Consider the following 18,241-nt stretch of genomic DNA (forward strand, 5'->3'; position numbering starts at 1 on the left):
AGCCCTGGGGGGAGGAGCTTCTTCTGTGGCTCGTCCTGCCCCCAAACCCTCCCTGCGCCCCACCCCCTGGCCCCGGAAGGAGGAGGGGAAGCCTCTTGGGGAGTCTGAGTACAGGACGTTTCTTTGGTTAAGAAAAGATGAGGTGGAGATGAGGGGGATGAAGTGGCGAAAGCCTGCTCCCCCTGCCCAATGTGAAAGAGGAGTAGGACCCTGAGAGATGGAGAGAAACAGCAGGTGAAATGGGGGCCCTGAGGGGGCATGACATGGGGGTCTCCAGCTGCTGGACCAGGGTGGACGGTCCAGGAGCCCCAGGCCCTCCTTGGGTGGCAGGGGGAGCCAGAGCAGGCTGGATCTAGAGTCCTGGGCTTGAGGTCAGGCTGGTGACCTTGAGGGTCATTTTTCTCTCTAGATCTTTATTTTCTCTCACCTTGGTCCACGGACCTGCTGGGGCTCCTGGCTTCTTGATTAACAAGCCTGGCATACCCCCCACCCCCACCCCAGCCTGGCCTTCCAGCAGCACCAGGAGGTGTCTGAAGCAGCTGGGCTCTGTGGCCCAGAGAAGGGCTGGAGTTGTTCCCCAGTGGCCCAGCCGGCCCCCTGCCCCATCTCCCCTCCCGCACTCAGCTCCTCCTGCCCCGCCTCCAGTGACTCATGATTTTCCATCGTCAAGAGAGAACAAACAGAGACTGGGTTTGGGCAAGCCTAGGAGGAAAGCCCCTGGGTTCTGGAAGGTTCTGGAAGGAGTGTGTCCCCGCAAGTGTGCCCTTGCACATCCTGTCCATGAATATATGTGCTGATGTGGAGACAGGGGCTCAGCTCTTAGGCTCAAGGCCAACTGGGTTCAAGGCCAATCTGCTGGGTGCTCCCCAGCAAGCAGAGAGTGGCAGTGAAACAGAAACACACATTCTGTACTTCCTGCATTTTGTTAACTTTCTGTGTGGAGGCCTGGTCCCCCATTATGGCTCTCCTCCCCACTGCCCCAGGTGGATCACCTTGGATCTGGGAGGGTCCTAGCATCTTGGTCAGCAAACGTTTATTAGCTATCTACTATGTGCCAGGCTCTGTACTAGAGACACAGCTATAGGCAAGCAGGTGCTCACGGGCTGATGGTGGAGATAGCCTCATACTGCTGGAGAGAGAAGGCTTCTGACCCAGCTTTGGGGGTTGGGGTGTAAAGAAGGACTGCTTAGAAGAAGTGGCAGTCCTCCATACCCATGCAAGCTTAACCTGAAGGATGAAGAAAATCAGCCAGAGGGAGTTCAGGGAAGGGTATGCCAATTAGATGGAACAGACTGTGGACAGCCTCAGACTCAAGAGGATCAGGTATACTAGGAGCTGAATACAGGTCAGTGTGGCCGAATGGTGGGAAGGGAGGCTCCCTATTCACTTCCCAGGCATCAGTGAGAACCTACTGAGTGTCGGGTCCTCAGGGAACAGCTGGGAGCAAGGCAAATTTGGTCCTACCGTTGAGGGGTTGGAGGGCAAGGCAGAAACAAATCAAATAACCATGACAGTAAACGTGAAATTGTACCCGTGAGAGAAGGCTGCTTGGAGAATATTTACCCAGCTAGTCAGGGAGGACTTTCTGGAGGGGGTGATGCACCAGCTTCGATCTGAAAGATGAAGAGTAAGCAGGGGGAAATGTTTCAGGCAAGGGCATGTGGTGAAAATGAGCCTGGCTCGTTCAGGGAACAGCAAGGGAAGGGCTGAAGCTGGAGGAGAGTGAGCCGAGAAGGATGTGGGGAGGCTAGCAGGGGTCAGACATCACGGGGCCTCCAGAGAGGCATGGGTTCGTAGGAGAGGGCAGTGAGGAGCCGCAGGAGGGTCTGGAGCAGAGGAGAGTTCGATCAAACTCAGGGGAGCATCTACACACGTGACACAGTTCCCACTATCCTCTCTCTGTCTAGACTCTCCAGGGGGACTCAGGGAAGTCATCTCTCCTCTCCACAACAGCACCCACATGCCGTCTCCTTGGGGCCGCCTGGTGGCAGAAGAGAAAAGTGCCTGCCCAGGGCAGGGACACTCAAATAGGAATGGAGACAGGGGTGTGCTGAGGGCACCATAGGCTGCTGGGCACCTCCTCAGGTCACACAGCACCCAGGGACAAAGTCCCGGAGGCTGGGGGTCCTCGGGCCTACCCATCCTTCAGCCTCTGCCCCCTACCCTGCATGGCTTGGGGCCGCTCAGGGTCAAGCAGGCCAGATTCCAATGCTGAGTCTCAGTTCTGCGGTTCAGTTTCTCCACCCAAAAAGTAATTAATAACACATTGCTGTAAAAACTGTTAATAAAGTATTTAAGGTTAAATATATTAATGAAACATTAATATTAAACTATTGATAAAACGGCAATGTCAGAGGAGCCCCTGAAACTTCAGAGGGCATGGGGCCAATTAAGCACCAGGTGGGAGAAGACACAGGCTGGGCAGCCTGCCGTGGCTGTGTGACCCCAGGCAACTGAATGTTTCTCTGTGCCTCAGTTTCCCCATTCCCAAAGTGAGCATAATATTCCTCACTTTCGATGGCTGCTCTGAAAATGAAGTGACTTTTACGTGCACAGCCCTTGGCTCAAAGCCAGGCAAGTAGGAAGTGCTGTTTGTGTTGATGTGGTTAGTCTTAACCTTCCCTTTCGTGTTTGTGACTTCAGGGGAGGGACTGAATCCTTCTGTGCCTCAGTTTCTCCTCGGGGACATAGGACTATTACTAGCCCCTCCCATGGAGCTGGGGTGGTGCCAAGGCTCCTCAGAGGGACCCTGGCCCCAATGTCTCCACCAGGCCAATCCTGGCAGCCTCTGTCCCCCAGGGGCCGGCTATAATTAGGTGCAGCCGCAGATGGTATTTTTGTCTTGTGGACAGTGAGTCTGGTTCCCACCAGGTGTCTGGTTGTAGGGCCTTGGGGGCAGGAGGAGGTTCCCAACCAGACCCTTGAGACTCCTTGTCCTCCGGGCCCCAGCATGACCCCTCTCCGAACCTCCATTTTTCTCATCTGCACAGTGCAGACAATAGTGTGGTCAGGAGAAGGCCAGGGTCTTCTCACTGTGGTGCCCCAGGCTCCCCCACTGAAGCCCTGACAGCCCTAAGCTGTATCTCACATTTCCCCAGGGGTGCCCCACAACCGGCACCATCTCCCCATGGGCAAGGCCCAGGCACTGGGGGAGTATCATCCCACCACAGGGGCACAACTGGGCTCAGAGTTCCTGGGAGGCCTCAGCTGAGAGGCCCAGCCTCCCTGGAGCTCAGTGGTCTCTGTCCGTGATGTGGGCACTCGAAGTCCTGCCGAGTGTGACCTGCTCTGACATTTGGTTTCCTGTCCTGAGGTCCAGGATAGGGCTACCAACCCCAGTATTCCGAGGGTAGAACACCTGGTATAGGCCCCTGAACTCCCCCAGACACTGAAGGTGGTGGCTCCCTTTCCAGGCCCCCGGGGCCTTCCTGGAGCGGGGGTTGGGGGATGGGGGGAAAGGCAGTTGATGTTTCACAGAACAGAAGATCTGGCTGGAATGGAGTGCGGATGTTTGTCCAGTGGAGACAGCAAGAGAGTGGAAAGGATCCAGGGACAGGGCCTGGGGTATGTCAGAGCAGGTGGGGGTCATGTGGGGACTTGTGGGGGAGGACCGGGAGACGAGCTGGTTTTGAGCCCCCCTGCCCTGTCAGGAAACTTTGTGTCTGTTACCACTTCTATCTATGCCTCAGTTTCCTCACCTGGCAAAGGAGTAAGGGTTTGTTGATTCTGGGCAGCCCCTCGGTGGTTCCAGGCCTCAGCTTCTCCATCTGGAAATGGGCAGAGTGGGACTGGAGGCACTGCGTGGGATCGCGGCAGCCCCTCGGCAAACTCGTGGCTCCAGTGCTCTGCCCTTAACAGAGGGTGCTTCCCTGTCTGTCATCTGCATCTCACTCTCTTCAGCCAACTCAGCCCAGAGAGCTGCACTAATCTGAGACATGTTGGCAGAGGAAAGTGGCACAAGATCTGGGTTCTGGGACCCACGGGGCCACCCCCACAGAGGGAGAGCAGAGAGTGGCACCCAGCTCCATGCCTCAGTTTCCTGGTTTGTCCCGGTAGGGGCCTCCCCTAAAGGTCCAGTGGTGGGGCGGGGCAGTGCTCCTTCTGCCCCCTCCCCGCCGGCCCCGCCCCCGCAGCTGTCTAAAAAAGGTTCCACCGCCGGGGATCGTCCGCCTCCAAGCTGTTGCGGAGATGCAGGGTGCCCCAGCGCCTGCCTCGGCTTCTGGGCCCGGCTCTCCCCGAGACTCCCCACGCGGCTCCCCAGGGCTCTTCAGGAAGCTCCTGGTGAACCAGAGCATCCGCCTGCAGCGGCGCTTCACCGTGGCCCATCCGCTGTGGTGAGGCGAGAGGAGGGTAGAGGGGTCACCGGACCGCCAGGCTGGAGGTGGGAAGGACACAGTTATGGACAGCTGGGGCCGGATTAGGGGTCAGGGCATGCACACTCTGCCCCTCCCGCCCTTTCTCGTATCTGTCTCCCCCTGTCCTATCTGTGTCCCTCCACCTGCTGCCTGGAAGCAAGCCGGGGATGAGGCTGGCGGGGGTGTGGGGACCAGCCGCCTGTCCCTCTCCAGCTGTGCGGCCCAGAGCAGGATGGGCTCAGGCTCACGGCTCCTCCTGACCCTCCCACCTGGGCAAGTGGCCTGAGTGTCTCAAAGGTGAGAAGAGAAAAGAGGGTCACTGTTCCCCTTGGTCTGCTACCCTTCATCCCTCCCGGTGCCAGCGATGAGAGGGTCTGGGGGCTTCACGCGAAACCCTCAGCGTCCCCGGAGGAAGTCAGATTTTATGGGGCAAGGCAAGGCGTCTGTAGCAAGAGGGGAGCTGCCGCCCCAGGCTGAGCGGACCCGCACAGGGCAGCTCGGTGGTGTCCTCCAAGGACTGGTGGTGACCTCTCTGGGTTCGAATCCTTCAGGACGCGAATGTGAATTCGTAGCTTGTGGGGGCAAGGCTAGGGTCGGAAATGTGGCCTGTGGGCGCGACTGTGTCTGGTACCTGGTGCCCGGCTTGTGCTGCATTCACACCCCCTTGATAATTTGGCACTTAGCGGCTCAGACTGGAGGTCCCTTCTCCAAAGTCACATGGCCCGTGACAGCTGGCAGGGGTGAGTGCAGCCGTGGCCACGGTCCCTGATGGCATCATTGCGACCCGCCAGGGGGTCCAGCTTCCGGAGATCGTCCCCAGGGCGCCCACTAGACGCCTGCTAAGGAAATCTGGAGGGTCGTCCCCAGCGCGCTCGGGTCCCAGAAGGCGAGGCTGGAGGATGGCGGGTCCCTGCGAAGCCCCTGCCTCGGTTTACCTGTCTAGCCATGGAAGACGCGCGGTTCCCACAGTCAGGACGACCTAGCCGCGGGCGCCCCCGTCCTGGAACCACACCCCGGCCCCGCCGCTCCCAGCTAAATTTAGAGCAGAAAGAAAAACAGCTTCCCCAGCTGCGGCCGGCCCTTAACCCTGCGTGCCGGCTCACGGAATTCGAACCCGGCGCCCTGTTGGCCTTTCCTAGCCTCAGTGTTCCTAGTTTTCCGTGGGTGCGCTTTCCCGGAACCTTTGAGGAGATGCGAGGAGGGGAGGGTTCGCCACCCCTAGGCCTCCCCCTTGGAGGGCGCGTTAGTTTACCAGCCGCCAGTGGCCCTAAGAGCGTCTCCCGCCCGCCCCCGCTCCCTCTGCTAAGCAGGTTGGGGTTAAGAAGCCCCAGCCATCTCCGTGACGTCGCGAGGAAGGAGCTCGAACACACGCGTGGGAACCGCTTCTCTAGGCGCGGCTGAAGCCGAACCGGCGGCGAGGCGGGACAAGGCCAAGCCCGCCCGAGTTCGCCCGAGTGAGGCCGGGCGCAGCCGATTGGCCCGAAAGTGTCCGAACCTGCCCGAGCGCGCTCGGACGTGCCCAGTCAAAAAGAACTCCCTCCACCGGACTCTGCTGGATCAGGCCCGGGGGACCTCAGTCAAACCTGGCCCTGCTTGACCGATGCGGCCCGAAACCAGCTGCAACGGACAGAATCCTGCGGAATTCCGGATGTGTGACTTGGCGGGGGATCAGGTGGACACTGGCCCTTGGCCAGAAGCCCCAAGTCGTGGGCGGTGTTTCCCTGTCTCCTGCCAGGCTGCTCTCAATCCTGTGGTCCACAGGCAGCCCCTCTCCCCGGTTGCTAACTCCCCCGCCAGGACCTCTGTTCTGAGCCACGCCCCCTCCCACTCTTTCTCTGACCCCTGACCCCAAGGGGAAGGGCAGGAATTCCCCATTACCCAGAGCGTGGAAGGAAGGGAGTACAGGGCTGAGAGCACTGGGAGGGAGGACTCGGCGATCGCTCGCGCAGGAGGTGTTACGGGGAGGCCCGTGCTCTAGGAAGAGGGCACAACCCGTGCGGAAGCCCGAAGGCGGGAGAGAACGGGCAGAACGTTCGGGCGAAAATGAAGCAGGGGACTAGAGGACCTGGGGGCGTGGTCCGCGAGACCGGGGCTGGGCCGAGTAGGTTGAGGCTGACCGGGGGATGGGGGGTGGGGTGGGTGTCAGTTGAGCCAGGGCGTGGCCAAAGCTGACTCGGGGCAGGGCCTCTCCCGGCTCTGGGGTACCTCGGAAATGGCAGGATCTAGGCTGGACCCAAGACCCTCGAGAGGAGAGAGCCCAGAAAGTCTTTTCCAGTGCCCATGCGACCCGGACCTCAGCTTCCTCCTTAGTAATGCGGACGCCCAGGTGTCCTCAGGGGCTCAGCCGTAGCACCCTAAAAGCGCCCTCAGGGGAGATTCTGCCAGCCTGTATCAGAGACAGGTGGTCAATGTCCAGAGAAAGGTTGAGACCTACCCATGATCACACAGACATTTGGGGACAGATCTGAAACTCACGTCCTGGAGTCCAGATTGGCTCTAGCAGGAAGGCTCTGGGTACAGACCAAGGCAGGAGGGGTGCTGGGTCCCTGAGAAGGCGTGATTGTGAGGCAGGTGAACAAACTGTAGGCTACTCCTTCCTGGCCCACGGTTCTGGTCCAGTGAGGATGTGAAATGACAGGTTTGCTCTGACCATGCCTCCTCTGCTTCCAGCTTTGACCTGGAAAATGCTCTGTTATGTGGGAGAAGTGCCCTGGACCCCCAGGTCGGGCCTGGTCTTGGCCAGGGCATCCAGACCTCTGCCCAGCACAGCCAACGGCGGGAGTCCTTCCTGTACCGGTCTGACAGCGACTATGAACTCTCGCCTAAGGCCATGTCCCGGAACTCCTCTGTGGCCAGCGACCTGTGAGTCTGAGGCCGGTGGGCCTCCTCCTCTCTTCCTCCTTCTTTTATTCCTCCATTCAGCACACCTCCTTCAAGTAGCCATTTGAGTGGGGCTGTGAAGTTTAAGTAGGAGTTTGACAAGCAGCCACTTATTCAGTTGAGCTTGCCCAGAATGATGTCTAGTGATCTGTGCTTGACTTTAGGTTGGGGTTGGGAGGAAATCCAGAAACATTAAGGACAATTAGTAGCAACTGAAAAAACACATTGATTCGAACTTCCTGGTAGCCATAATAAAAGGGAAATAACATAATATCATCTTGCCTCTAAGACCCCTGCTGTTCCTGGGACTCAGTTTCCCCATGTGTGAGGTGGGGATAAAGTGAGTGAATGGTCGGAGAGGCTGTGGTGGGTTTCAAGGAAGAGTCAGGTAAGGGGAGCCCGGGCACCAATAGGGCATGGTAAGGAGGAGTCGAAGGAAACACATGCTTACCTGAGGGCGCAGTGCGGGCAAAATCTAGAAGATGGGAACACGCAGGAGACCTCCCTAACCGCCCTTTCTGATGTCCCATTTCCCCACAGACACGGAGAAGACATGATTGTGACACCCTTTGCCCAGGTGAGTGTCCATTCCTCCACTCTCCCTGCAGGAACCAAGCAGGCTAAGTCGACCCCTCCATTTCCGAGGTTGACTGTTCCCCTCCTGACAGGTCCTGGCCAGTCTTCGGACAGTTCGGAGAAATGTCGCAGCGATAGCCCACCTGCAAGGCCTCAGGGCAGCCAAGTACATGGGGGGGGGTGGAGCTGGGCCTGGCAGAGAAGATGACAGGGCAGGGCTGGGAGGAGGGGATGGGGTCACGGTCTGGCAGATAAGGTGGGTTGGGTGGGGGTGGGGTCACAGGGGTGAGGCAAGCCACCCCTGATCAAACTGTACTGCAGGCAGGCATCCGTCGGGAACCCCCCATCTGGCAGTCAGCCCCCTCCACTTACAGGTAATGTGCCTGCTCCTACCCCTTCCTCCCACTGTGGGGCTGCTGTCAATTTCTTCTCCTCGGTGACCTCCCCAGTCCATGAGTCTTTTAGGCCCATTTTAACCCCCCAAAACACCCTCAGGGATGGAGTCTACCACACCTGTATTACAGATGGGAAGGCTGAGGCCCAGAGAGGGGCAGGGGCCTGCCCATAGTCATATAGCCACTTGGGGATATATGTGCAACTCAAATCCTGGGGTCCTGAGTGGCCCCATTGGGAAGGGCTCTAGGGTCCAGACGTGGAGATGGAGGCATAAAGGGTGTGGGGTCCTCGAGTGGGGGTGGAGCAGCCCCCTGACAGCTCAGCCCCCAGAGGACGCTGGGCAGAAGCTGGCTTTGGAGACACTGGACGAGCTGGACTGGTGTCTGGACCAGCTGGAGACCCTGCAGACCCGGCACTCGGTGGGGGAGATGGCCTCCAACAAGGTGAGGAGGCCAGAGAGCTGAGTTTGCTCGCCCCCGCCCACAGTACTCCTCACCACCGTCCTCACCTTCCCCTGCAGTTCAAGCGGATGCTGAATCGGGAGTTGACGCACCTGTCTGAAACCAGCCGATCCGGGACCCAGGTGTCAGAGTACATCTCCCGGACCTTCCTGGGTGAGCTGTGGGGCTTGTCCCTGCCTGGGCAACACACAGAGGTAGGAAGAAGGAAGAAGAGAAAGACTCCACCGTTACAAACAGTCTGTGGAAGGCAGAGCCAGCCACGGACACCCTGAGCCACATGGGTGAAGACTGGGCCAGGAGGAAGAACAGGAGGAAGTTCCAGGAGGAGAGGGACATTAAAGCTATGGATCTGAAGCATGAGTAGAAGTTTCCCAAGAAGGAGATAGAGGAAACCAGACAGCTGGGTCTCCAGCTTGGGAGATAGAAAGGAGATTGGGCTGTTTGGGGAAAAACACTGAGCCCCAGGCTTTCAGGGGCCATGTCTATCAGGGGTTACTGAGGCAGCCATGAAAACAGGGGTAGCTCTAGGCCATACAGGGACTTTGCTCTGAGCTCACTTTGATCCAGGTAAAAAGAAAATAGGTTAATCTGGAGGCTTAGCAAAGTCTAGGCTAGGCAGGACAACCCTAGCAGGTGAATTAGCTTCTCTCTCTGAGTTCTACCCTGCCCTCCCTCCAGACCAGCAGACTGAGGTGGAGTTACCCAGGGGGACCCTCACGGAGCCCCCGAGGCCAATGTCCCAGATCAGCGGCCTGCATGAGCTCCCTCACAATGCCAGCCTCTCCACAGCCACCATTCCACGTTTGGGGGTCCAGACTGACCAGGAGGGGCAACTGGCCAAGGTGGGTTCCCGACCAGAATGCCGAGGCCCAGGCTAGAGTTCGGGCTCTGTTTGGATGCCTTATCTTGAGCCTTGGTTTGCCCATTTGTATATTGGGCTAGTGGGGCTAAATATAAGATCTGGGGCCTGGGGGAGGGTGTCATAGGGCTAGAGTTTGGGGAAGTTGGGCTGGGGTCAAGCTCCAGTTCTTCACATTTTAGGAACTGGAGGACACCGATAAGTGGGGGCTTGATGTGTTCAAAGTGGCAGAGCTGAGTGGGAACCGGCCCCTCACAGCCATCATATTCAGCATCTTTCAGGTACCTCCCATACCCTTGGCTTCTAGTACCCCTGGGTTTCTTTCACCTCTTTCTACTTCAAGACCTCAGGGGACAGACTCCTCCCTAACACCCCTAAGTGGGATATTTGAACAGGACATTGATGGATGAATAGGAGTTCACTAGGTTGAGTAGTAGTTCATTGCTGATTATCAACAAGCCTCAGCCCTGGGCCCAAGCCTGAAGAGACCCATTCTGGAGGGAACTGCTGTGGGGGTCAGGGATGGACCAGAGAGGAAGGATAGAGACCAAGTGAGTTCAAAATTGAGGGCATCCTGGAAGGTGGAGCATTTGAGAGACAGAGAGAAGTCCAGTAGGGGAGAACAGAGAGTAGGAGCAGAGTGTTCTGCTGCCTGGAGGCTGAAGTCCTAACTGGGGGCCTGTGATGAACCAGAAACGTGACCTGCTCAAGACGTTCCAGATCCCAGTGGACAGGCTTGTCACCTACCTGCTGACGCTGGAGGGTCACTACCATGCCGATGTGGCCTACCACAACAGCCTGCATGCTGCCGACGTGGCCCAGTCCACGCATGTGATGCTGGCCATGCCTGCACTTGAGGTATGGCCCTATGAGCAGACTGGGTGGGCACAGGGTGCAGAGAGCATGTCCCTCACCTCTTATGCCCATGCCTGCTCAGGCTGTGTTCACAGACCTGGAAGTCCTGGCTGCCATCTTTGCAAGTGCCATCCATGATGTGGACCATCCTGGAGTTTCCAACCAGTTTCTCATTAACACCAGTAAGTCAGGGGTCTTGTTCCACCTGTCAGTCATACAGTATCTGGTGGTCCCACCCCTGCTTTGAACCTAGTGTCCCTGTTTGTGAAATGGCCGTGGCAATCTTCTTTCCCTTAGGTACTCAGAGTGGGTTCAGGTGCATAGCAGACACTCAATAAATGGGAGAATAGCAAATGTGGCAGAGCTGATCTGGGCCCACTGTGATTTGAAAGTTTGGGGTCCTTTAAGGGATCCGAAAAACTCAGTCAGTGAGCAGTTACTGGGTACCTCTTGTGTACATCCCCGAAGAACTGAGGACGAGAGCAGAGCGCTTTCACTGGGGGATCCCAGAGTCTAACTACACAAAGACTCTGCTGCTCAGCCAACACTTGCCACACACCATCTCCCACTGCACCGAGTCCTTGCGGAGACTCCAGTCTCAGGAGGCAGAGCAGAACGCAGATGCCCTCAACCCTGTGGAGTCAGAGCATGGCCAGAGGGAGAGACAGGGTCGTAGAAGGCTTCCTGGAGGAGGGGGCATTCGAATTGAAGCTTCAATTCATGAGTAGGAGTTTGCCAACAGTTTACCAAACCTGGCTTTTGGTGAGGCGGGTTGGTTGGCGGATCTTGAGGCTGCCTGCTTTCCGCACAGACTCAGAGCTTGCGCTTATGTACAATGACGCCTCTGTGCTGGAGAACCACCACCTGGCTGTGGGCTTCAAGCTGCTACAGGCAGAGAACTGTAACATCTTCCAGAACCTCAGCACCAAGCAGTGGCTGAGTCTGCGCAGAATGGTCATCGACATGGTGAGGCTGAAGCTATGGACTGGGTGGGGTGATCTTGGCTGGGTTGGGGGTTCGGTTGAACCTGGGCCTGTCTCTGCTCTAAGCCTAAGCTTCCTGGTCTATCAAATGGATGGGATGGGATGAGCAGGGCCTTGGTCCTGGCCGTGGTTCACACATGAGTGATGTGGAAACTGAGCTTTTGGGGTTTCTGGTGCAACTTTTTCTGAGCCTTTAGTTTGCCATTTGATATTTTCTAGATTGGGAAACACCAGTAAGTTTTGGGGTCTTATGCCTCATTCATTCATTTTCCAAACATTTATCAAGCACCTATTGTGTGCTTGCACTGTACAATGACCAAGGCAGTTCCGGCCTTTTGGGAATTCCAGTTTGTGGGGAGATGGGCACGTGGGCGGGAACCATGATGGGGATCCCTGAGCAGAGCTGTGATGGGTGGCCTGCAGACAGAGCTGTGATGCGGGATGCTCAAGGTCAGGAAGGGCTTCCCCAGGAAGGAACACTGGGGCTGGGCCTGCGGGTGGGGAGGATGAGCTGGGAGGAGCATCCCCAGCAGAGGGAGTTGCATGTGGGGAGGGCTCAAAGGAAACAAGGCTCCCAGTAATGAGAAATTAAAACTTTAGTGAGACAGAGAGGGGGCCCTGGGTAGTGGGCATCATTTGGGGGCAGACTGCAGGTTTGGGAAGAAGTTTTGAGGCTTTTGTCTGATTCTCGGAGAAGCCCACAGATGAGGTTATGGTTACTCCTGGGTTGGAGTTACATGGGTCCAGTGAACTTGATTTTTAAGCAGCTGTGTTTGGGGCTGAACTTCCTTCCAAACTGCTGAAAACAGCCGTCCCAGGCACACAGTGGTCACAGGGAGATTTGGGGAGCATCATGTCACATCACCTCCAGTTTCAAGTTAACCTGTGGCTCCAATGGCCCTCTGGATAAGTCCCCCAGTCCTCCCTGAGGCCCTCTCTGCTCCTGCCAACCGCACTTGCTCTGGCCATAACTGCTTCCTCTATGTTCCTCAGCTCATCCAGCCCCAGGGCCTTTGCACAGACCATATCCTGGGTTGCTCCTCACTGCTAACCTTAAGTACTTCTCACCTCAACCTCTATATTTAATCTTTTTTTAAAAAAGATTTTATTTATTTATTTTTAGAGAGAAGAGAAGGGAGGGAGAACAAGAGGGAGATAAACATCAATGTGTGGTTGCCTCTCGCACACCCCTCACCAGGGACCTGGCCTGCAACCCAGGCATGTGCCCTGACTAAGAATCAAACTGGCAACTCTTTGGTTTTCAGGCTGGCACTCAATCCACTGAGGCATACCAGCCAGGGCCCATATTTAATCTCTAACATGTGGGATGCACCCCATGAGCCCAGTGAGCTCAGAGATGGGACCATTGCTTCATCTCTTGTGAGCTGGGTGTGCAGCCAATGCCGTTACATCCCCCCATTTTACAGATGTGGACACCGAAGCTTGGAGGGCTGAGTGTCCAAGCGGGTATGATGTCTGGGAGTTAGGGGTGGGGAGGGAGCAATGTTCATACCCGTCATTCTCCCCTCACCTGCCCCCAGGTGCTGGCCACTGACATGTCCAAACACATGAACCTCCTGGCTGACCTCAAGACCATGGTGGAGACCAAGAAGGTGACCAGCCTGGGGGTCCTGCTGCTGGACAACTATTCTGACCGTATCCAGGTGTGTAGCTGGGCAGACTCCGGGGCTTTGGTTTCCATGCCTCTCATTTAGCTTGCATTTATAAGTGTTGACTATGTGCCAAGCTTGAAAAAACAGAGGCACCGAGACTCATGTGACCATGCCGTAGCTGCTCCTTTCCTCCCAGGCCTCAGTTTCCCCACCTGTAAGAAGGGCGTGTCCACGGCGGTGGGGATTAACCGGGCCTGGGGGAGGCCTGGCCTGAGCCCTCCCAAGCCTCGATCTCCCCAGGTCTTGCAGAACCTGGTACACTGTGCGGACCTCAGCAACCCCACCAAGCCACTGCCCCTGTACCGCCAGTGGACGGACCGCATCATGGCTGAGTTCTTCCAGCAGGGAGACCGTGAGCGAGAGGCGGGCCTGGACATCAGCCCCATGTGCGACAAGCACACGGCCTCAGTGGAGAAGTCTCAGGTCGGAGAGCAACTGGGTTAAGATGGAGGACATGTGGTATGGGGGAGGGAAAGGAGTGGCTGAGCCCACCCCAGGAGTTCTGGCTTGACCCCAGGCTAGTCAATGAGGGAGTGTGGCCCAAGGCCATGGTCTGCCCTGGGTTGCATGGGGTCAGCCTGGGGCACCTTCTCTCTGGGCTTCAGGGAGAGGGATTTGCACGCATGGGATTGGAAAATGTGTTCTGAATGGCGTAGGCTTAGGGGACCTGGAGGGGCTCTTAGTCTGAGGGGACACATATACCCAGCCCTGATGGGTCAGGGCTGGGGTGGAAGGAAAGACTTAGGGGTTGGGGCAGCCCAGAGGGGTAAGGGGGGCTTTCTACAGGAGAGGTTGTTTGAAGGGGGTTTTGAAGAATGAATAGGAGTTGGAAAATGACATTCCAGGGAGAGAGAACAACTTAGGCGAAGGCCTGGAGGCTGGACTGGGTCTAGGTGCCATGGCGACTCACAGCGCACTGCCTCTCCCCCACAACCCTGTGTCATCCTACAGGTGGGTTTTATTGACTACATCGCCCACCCACTGTGGGAGACGTGGGCTGACCTGGTACATCCAGATGCACAAGACCTGCTGGACACACTGGAGGACAACCGCGAGTGGTACCAGAGCAAGATCCCCCGTAGCCCCATGGACGCCACCATCCCTGAGCAGGGTGGCCATGATAGATTCCAGTTTGAGCTGACTCTGGAGGAAGCAGAAGAAGAGGAGGAAGAGGAGGAAGAGGAGGGGGAGAGCATGTTGGCTCAGGAGGCTTCAGAGTCACCTGACACTAAGCTCCTGTCTCCTGAGGCCAGCACAGATCCTGAGGCCTTGTGCCTAGACAACCAGAGGACCGGGGGCAAGCCCTGCGTGGACCATGAGGGCAATGTAGCGGCTGAGTCCTTTGGAACCTAGTGGTCCCTAATGAGTGGGTCGACTTTCCAGGAAGAGGTCCCAGGCCTGGCCTTCTTCACACATTCAGAGAGACAACCAAGCTTTTAGTTATAGGCAAGTTTCAGGGTCAAATCAAAGGCATCCGGCTTGGGGTCCACTCTGATCTCCTGCTCTGTGGAGAGAGCTGTCCTTCAGAGTCAGCTCTGAAGCTGGGGCTGGATCAGGCTCAACTTCTCCAGCGGTCACTCTTCAGCCACATCCAGAGCTTATTCTTTCACTCTTTATCAGATATTGACTGGGCACCTATTGTGTGCCAGGCCTATGCCCGCTATGTGCCTCTGGGGTAGCCCTGAGCAAGGGGGTGAGAAGTCAGCTCCAAGGAGAGGCCTTCCACTGGCACCTCCCTTTCATCTTCTGGGAAGCTCCCTGCAGAACGGGACCTTGAATGGGGAAACGCGTGCACCAACGCTTTGCCCAGTCTCAACTCTGGTCCTGGAGCTCAGGAGGGGGCTGGTAAGGGGGCAACAAAGAGAAGGCTCTGTGTGGGGACATCTCTGAAGACTGATGTAGCCTGTTGCTACTTGTATGTCAGTTATTGCTTTAAGTAGTTATAATTTCTGTCTTCGGCAGTGTCCCTGGGTGCACCTGTTCTCTCTGGCCCCGGGACACCCTGTCGATACCCCTTCACATTCTTCCTCTTATAGAACAGGAACAAAAGCACAGAGTTTCCCGCAACACACACAATACCCTTCCTGATTCTGAGGGTGTCCCAGACTCCCCCCAGGGCCAGTTTTCCTCTATAGCCTAATCCTAGCATTTGGATAAACCTTGGTTGAGAGGTAATGTTTGCGATCACCTTGAAATATCTTAGAAATTTTGGTCATTTAATGTTTCTCTGGGGTTAAATAAACCCTATTACCCTAAACTAGTATCATGTCCACTTCATGGATGGGGACACTGAGGCACAGAGAGGTCCTGTTGCCTGCTGGAGGCCTCACAGCTGGGCCCTGGATATTGGCCAGCGGCGACCCCTGGCGGCCGAAGACGCAGCAAATTTGGGAGTCTTCCTGGCCAGCCGCACCTTCCGCATTTCCGTTCTTGGAGCTCAGCCTGGGGCTGGCGTGGCTTCGCTGGGTGGGAGAAGAGGAGGTAGCTCTGTGTTCAAGTATCAGGCTTAGTTCCTGTATCTGGAAGGCTCAGTATTCCACACCCCAATTTGCCTCCCTCCCAGCGTGCCTGAAAATGTATGCATGACACAGGTCCGCACCGCAGCCTCTGGCTTATGAAACAGCTGGCTTCATTACTAAATGATTCCAGTAATTCATCATCACCATAATTACTATGGAATTCCACAGGGAGAATTCCATAGTCATCTGGGTCATGAGCTTGATGCATTTCCTTTCAGATCTTTAAAAGACAGAGATTTAGGGGATAATCATTTATAATTTTTCTCCTTCCCATTTACTTATAAGTAATACGTATTCATAGTAAATAATTTGGAAATAATGGAAACATAAAGAAGAAAATAAAATTTAATTATAACCTCACCCATAAACCATCTGCCTCCAGCATTTCACCTTATTTCCCTGTGGATTTTTCTTCACCCATTTGTAAGAACACTCATATATTCCCCTTCAGCTTGAGCCACAGGCATCCCTCCCACTCCCCCTACTGATTACACTCTACCCACACTCTAAGCATGGCCCCACCTCAGGACCTTTGCACATGCTCTGCACACCACCTGGAATGCTTCTTTTCTTCCTCATCCTAACTCTTTGGGTCTCAGCTCAGCACCGCTTCTCTGGGAGGTCCTCCCTGATTTCCCATCCTAGCCTGGCGCTGGTGGAAGCTCTGGGGGATTCTTTAATCCATGCCCATCATGCACTCCAGATCATGATTTCCGGTTGTCTGAGCCAGGAACACTGCACCATCCTCAGTGTCCTCAAAGATGGACTTTGCCAACTTGAACAAGGCCCTTAACCTCCTGAAGCCTTTGTCATTTCACAGATGAAGTGGGCTCTTTGTGAGGGTCCCATAATTGCAAGAACAGGTAACATTTGAGGAAAGTGTGTCCTGAGTCATGCTCTGAGTAGGATGGGACTTGGGAGGGTTTGGGGCACTTCTCCCCTACAACTCTGTCTCCCCTGCCATGCAGGGGACCCTTCTGAAGTATGCAGCCTCCCCATTCAATCATCCCTAATTTCAGAGCTGAATAGTGATTATTAGCAATAAAGGCCCAGTGTCATTTCTATGTTAAAATACAAATTTATCTGGGACAATCTGGTGTACATTGTTGTGGGGTTCTCCCCTGGGGAAAAAACCTGGTGTTTCCGAGTGCCACCCACGTATGAAGCCTGATGCAGGGAGGTCAGCGAACCAAGAGGCATGCAAGTCTTCACTTCCACTGCGTTCCTGGACCAGCCACACCTGGAGCCCACCCAGAGCTGGGATTTGATTGTGGATTTTTTCCTGAATTTTCCCAATTCTCCGAAGTGGGTCTGTGATACTTTTATAGGTGAACTAGGGGAAAGGGGCAAAATGTTACCTTTAGATAAAACAGATTTACCAAATACAAGCAGAGTGGAAGGGACATTCTGCACTTCTGGGGCGCTGGGGGGCTTGCGTGGATTGAGGGGGCGGCCTCTGGCACAAAGTTATTCTGGTCTCCCCGAGCCTCAGAAGCTGGAAAGCTTTTTATAAATAGGATGAGCACCACTCCCCCACCTCCTGGGGAGCAGTCTGAGGGGAGGGTGTCAGGATTTTCCTGGGGCCACACGCCTCCTGCTGTGTCTGGGGACTGGAGAGAGTTGGGGGCAAGGAACTAGAATGGGGGCCAGGGTTTCTTTCTCCAGGACCCCGCAATTCTGACTTACCCTCCTCAAGATTTGGGGGGAAAATGATGGAGCATCTGAGCCCTCAAAGTCTCCACTCTGAGTCTTGTTTCCTCAGGATAGAGGGAGGGGGTTTCTCCGGCCCTGTTTTTCATTCAGGAACCAGGGAAGGGTGAAGTCTCTTCCAGACCCGTTCTTTAGCTTCGCTCTTACCCTCCTTGTTCTCCGATCTTTTATCGCAGGCTTTGCGGGTGTAGGGGACAGGCAGTTTGTCTGCCCTATTTCCGCCTTTTCTTCGAATTTTTCTCTGGAAAATGGGGCGCAGGCAGGGGAGGGGTTGTCGGAGCGTCCATCGCACTCTTTCCTTCTTTTCTGGGAATTGGTGGGGAGGGGTGACTCTCCTGGTGCTTATTTCTTCTTTCATCTTAGAAACAGTGTGGTGCATCTACCAGCCCAGCCCACTTTGGGGGTCTTAATCTCAGAAAATGGACGGGGTCTCTCCCCTATTTCCGCCTTTTCTCCTTTTGTACTTATTTTGAAGCCCATAAATAGGGGGTATGCTGCAACTCTCGACCTCTGTCCCTCTTTTCTGAAATTGGGGATTCGGAGCGTTTGACGATTAGTCACACCATTTTGGCCTGGGTAGGGGTTGCCAGAGAGTCACACCTAGGATGAGCGGTGCAGGGGAAGGGGAACGCCCCCTGACGACCCCAGCTCTGCCAAGGCCTCATCTGGTCCCCTACGCCTGGGGAGCCACCACTGGACAGAAGGGGAAAATAATAATCTCTGATTGGCTACCCAGCCCGTCGCTTGACTGCTTAAGCCAGTGAGAGGTTGCCGCGCAGCCCCGCCTCCATGACACTTAGGAGAGGCGGGGCTGCCAGGTGATCCCTCCCTTCCTAAACGTTTCCGCCCGCTACTGGGTGTGCACACGGGGCCCCGCCCCACTTGTGCGTCAATCTGCGCAAGAGCCCCGCCCCTCCTAGCTCTGAGGGCATTAGTGGGCCACTTCTTCTCCCGCGGCTCCGCCCCAGAATGGC

General features: G+C 55.9%; 1 protein-coding gene across 1 annotated transcript; it reads left to right on the forward strand.

Annotated features, from left to right (window-relative positions):
• The first annotated feature begins 4,144 nt into the window (after positions 1-4,144).
• PDE4C (phosphodiesterase 4C) lies at positions 4,145-15,384 on the forward strand. Its single transcript, XM_037028851.1, has 15 exons — positions 4,145-4,334; positions 7,026-7,217; positions 7,776-7,812; positions 7,904-7,977; positions 8,133-8,185; positions 8,538-8,650; positions 8,728-8,821; positions 9,347-9,510; positions 9,710-9,808; positions 10,221-10,385; positions 10,465-10,564; positions 11,194-11,348; positions 12,907-13,029; positions 13,279-13,461; positions 13,990-15,384. The coding sequence occupies exons 1-15, from the start codon at positions 4,189-4,191 to the stop codon at positions 14,389-14,391; spliced, it is 2,100 nt and encodes a 699-aa protein (XP_036884746.1). The 5' UTR covers positions 4,145-4,188; the 3' UTR covers positions 14,392-15,384.
• The last annotated feature ends 2,857 nt before the right edge of the window (positions 15,385-18,241 follow it).

This window comes from Sturnira hondurensis, unplaced genomic scaffold, assembly GCF_014824575.4.
Source record: "Sturnira hondurensis isolate 20B ecotype Veracruz unplaced genomic scaffold, ASM1482457v3 Scaffold0020119, whole genome shotgun sequence".
Taxonomy (NCBI): Eukaryota; Metazoa; Chordata; class Mammalia; order Chiroptera; family Phyllostomidae; genus Sturnira; species Sturnira hondurensis.

Coding starts and splice junctions, on each gene's coding strand:
- PDE4C (XM_037028851.1), top strand. CDS start 4,189: ATGCAGGGTGCCCCAGCGCCTGCCTCGGCTTCTGGGCCCGGCTCTCCC. Junction 7,218..7,775: donor TCCTCTGTGGCCAGCGACCT/GTGAGTCTGAGG, acceptor ATTTCCCCACAG/ACACGGAGAAGACATGATTG. Junction 8,651..8,727: donor GGGAGATGGCCTCCAACAAG/GTGAGGAGGCCA, acceptor CTTCCCCTGCAG/TTCAAGCGGATGCTGAATCG.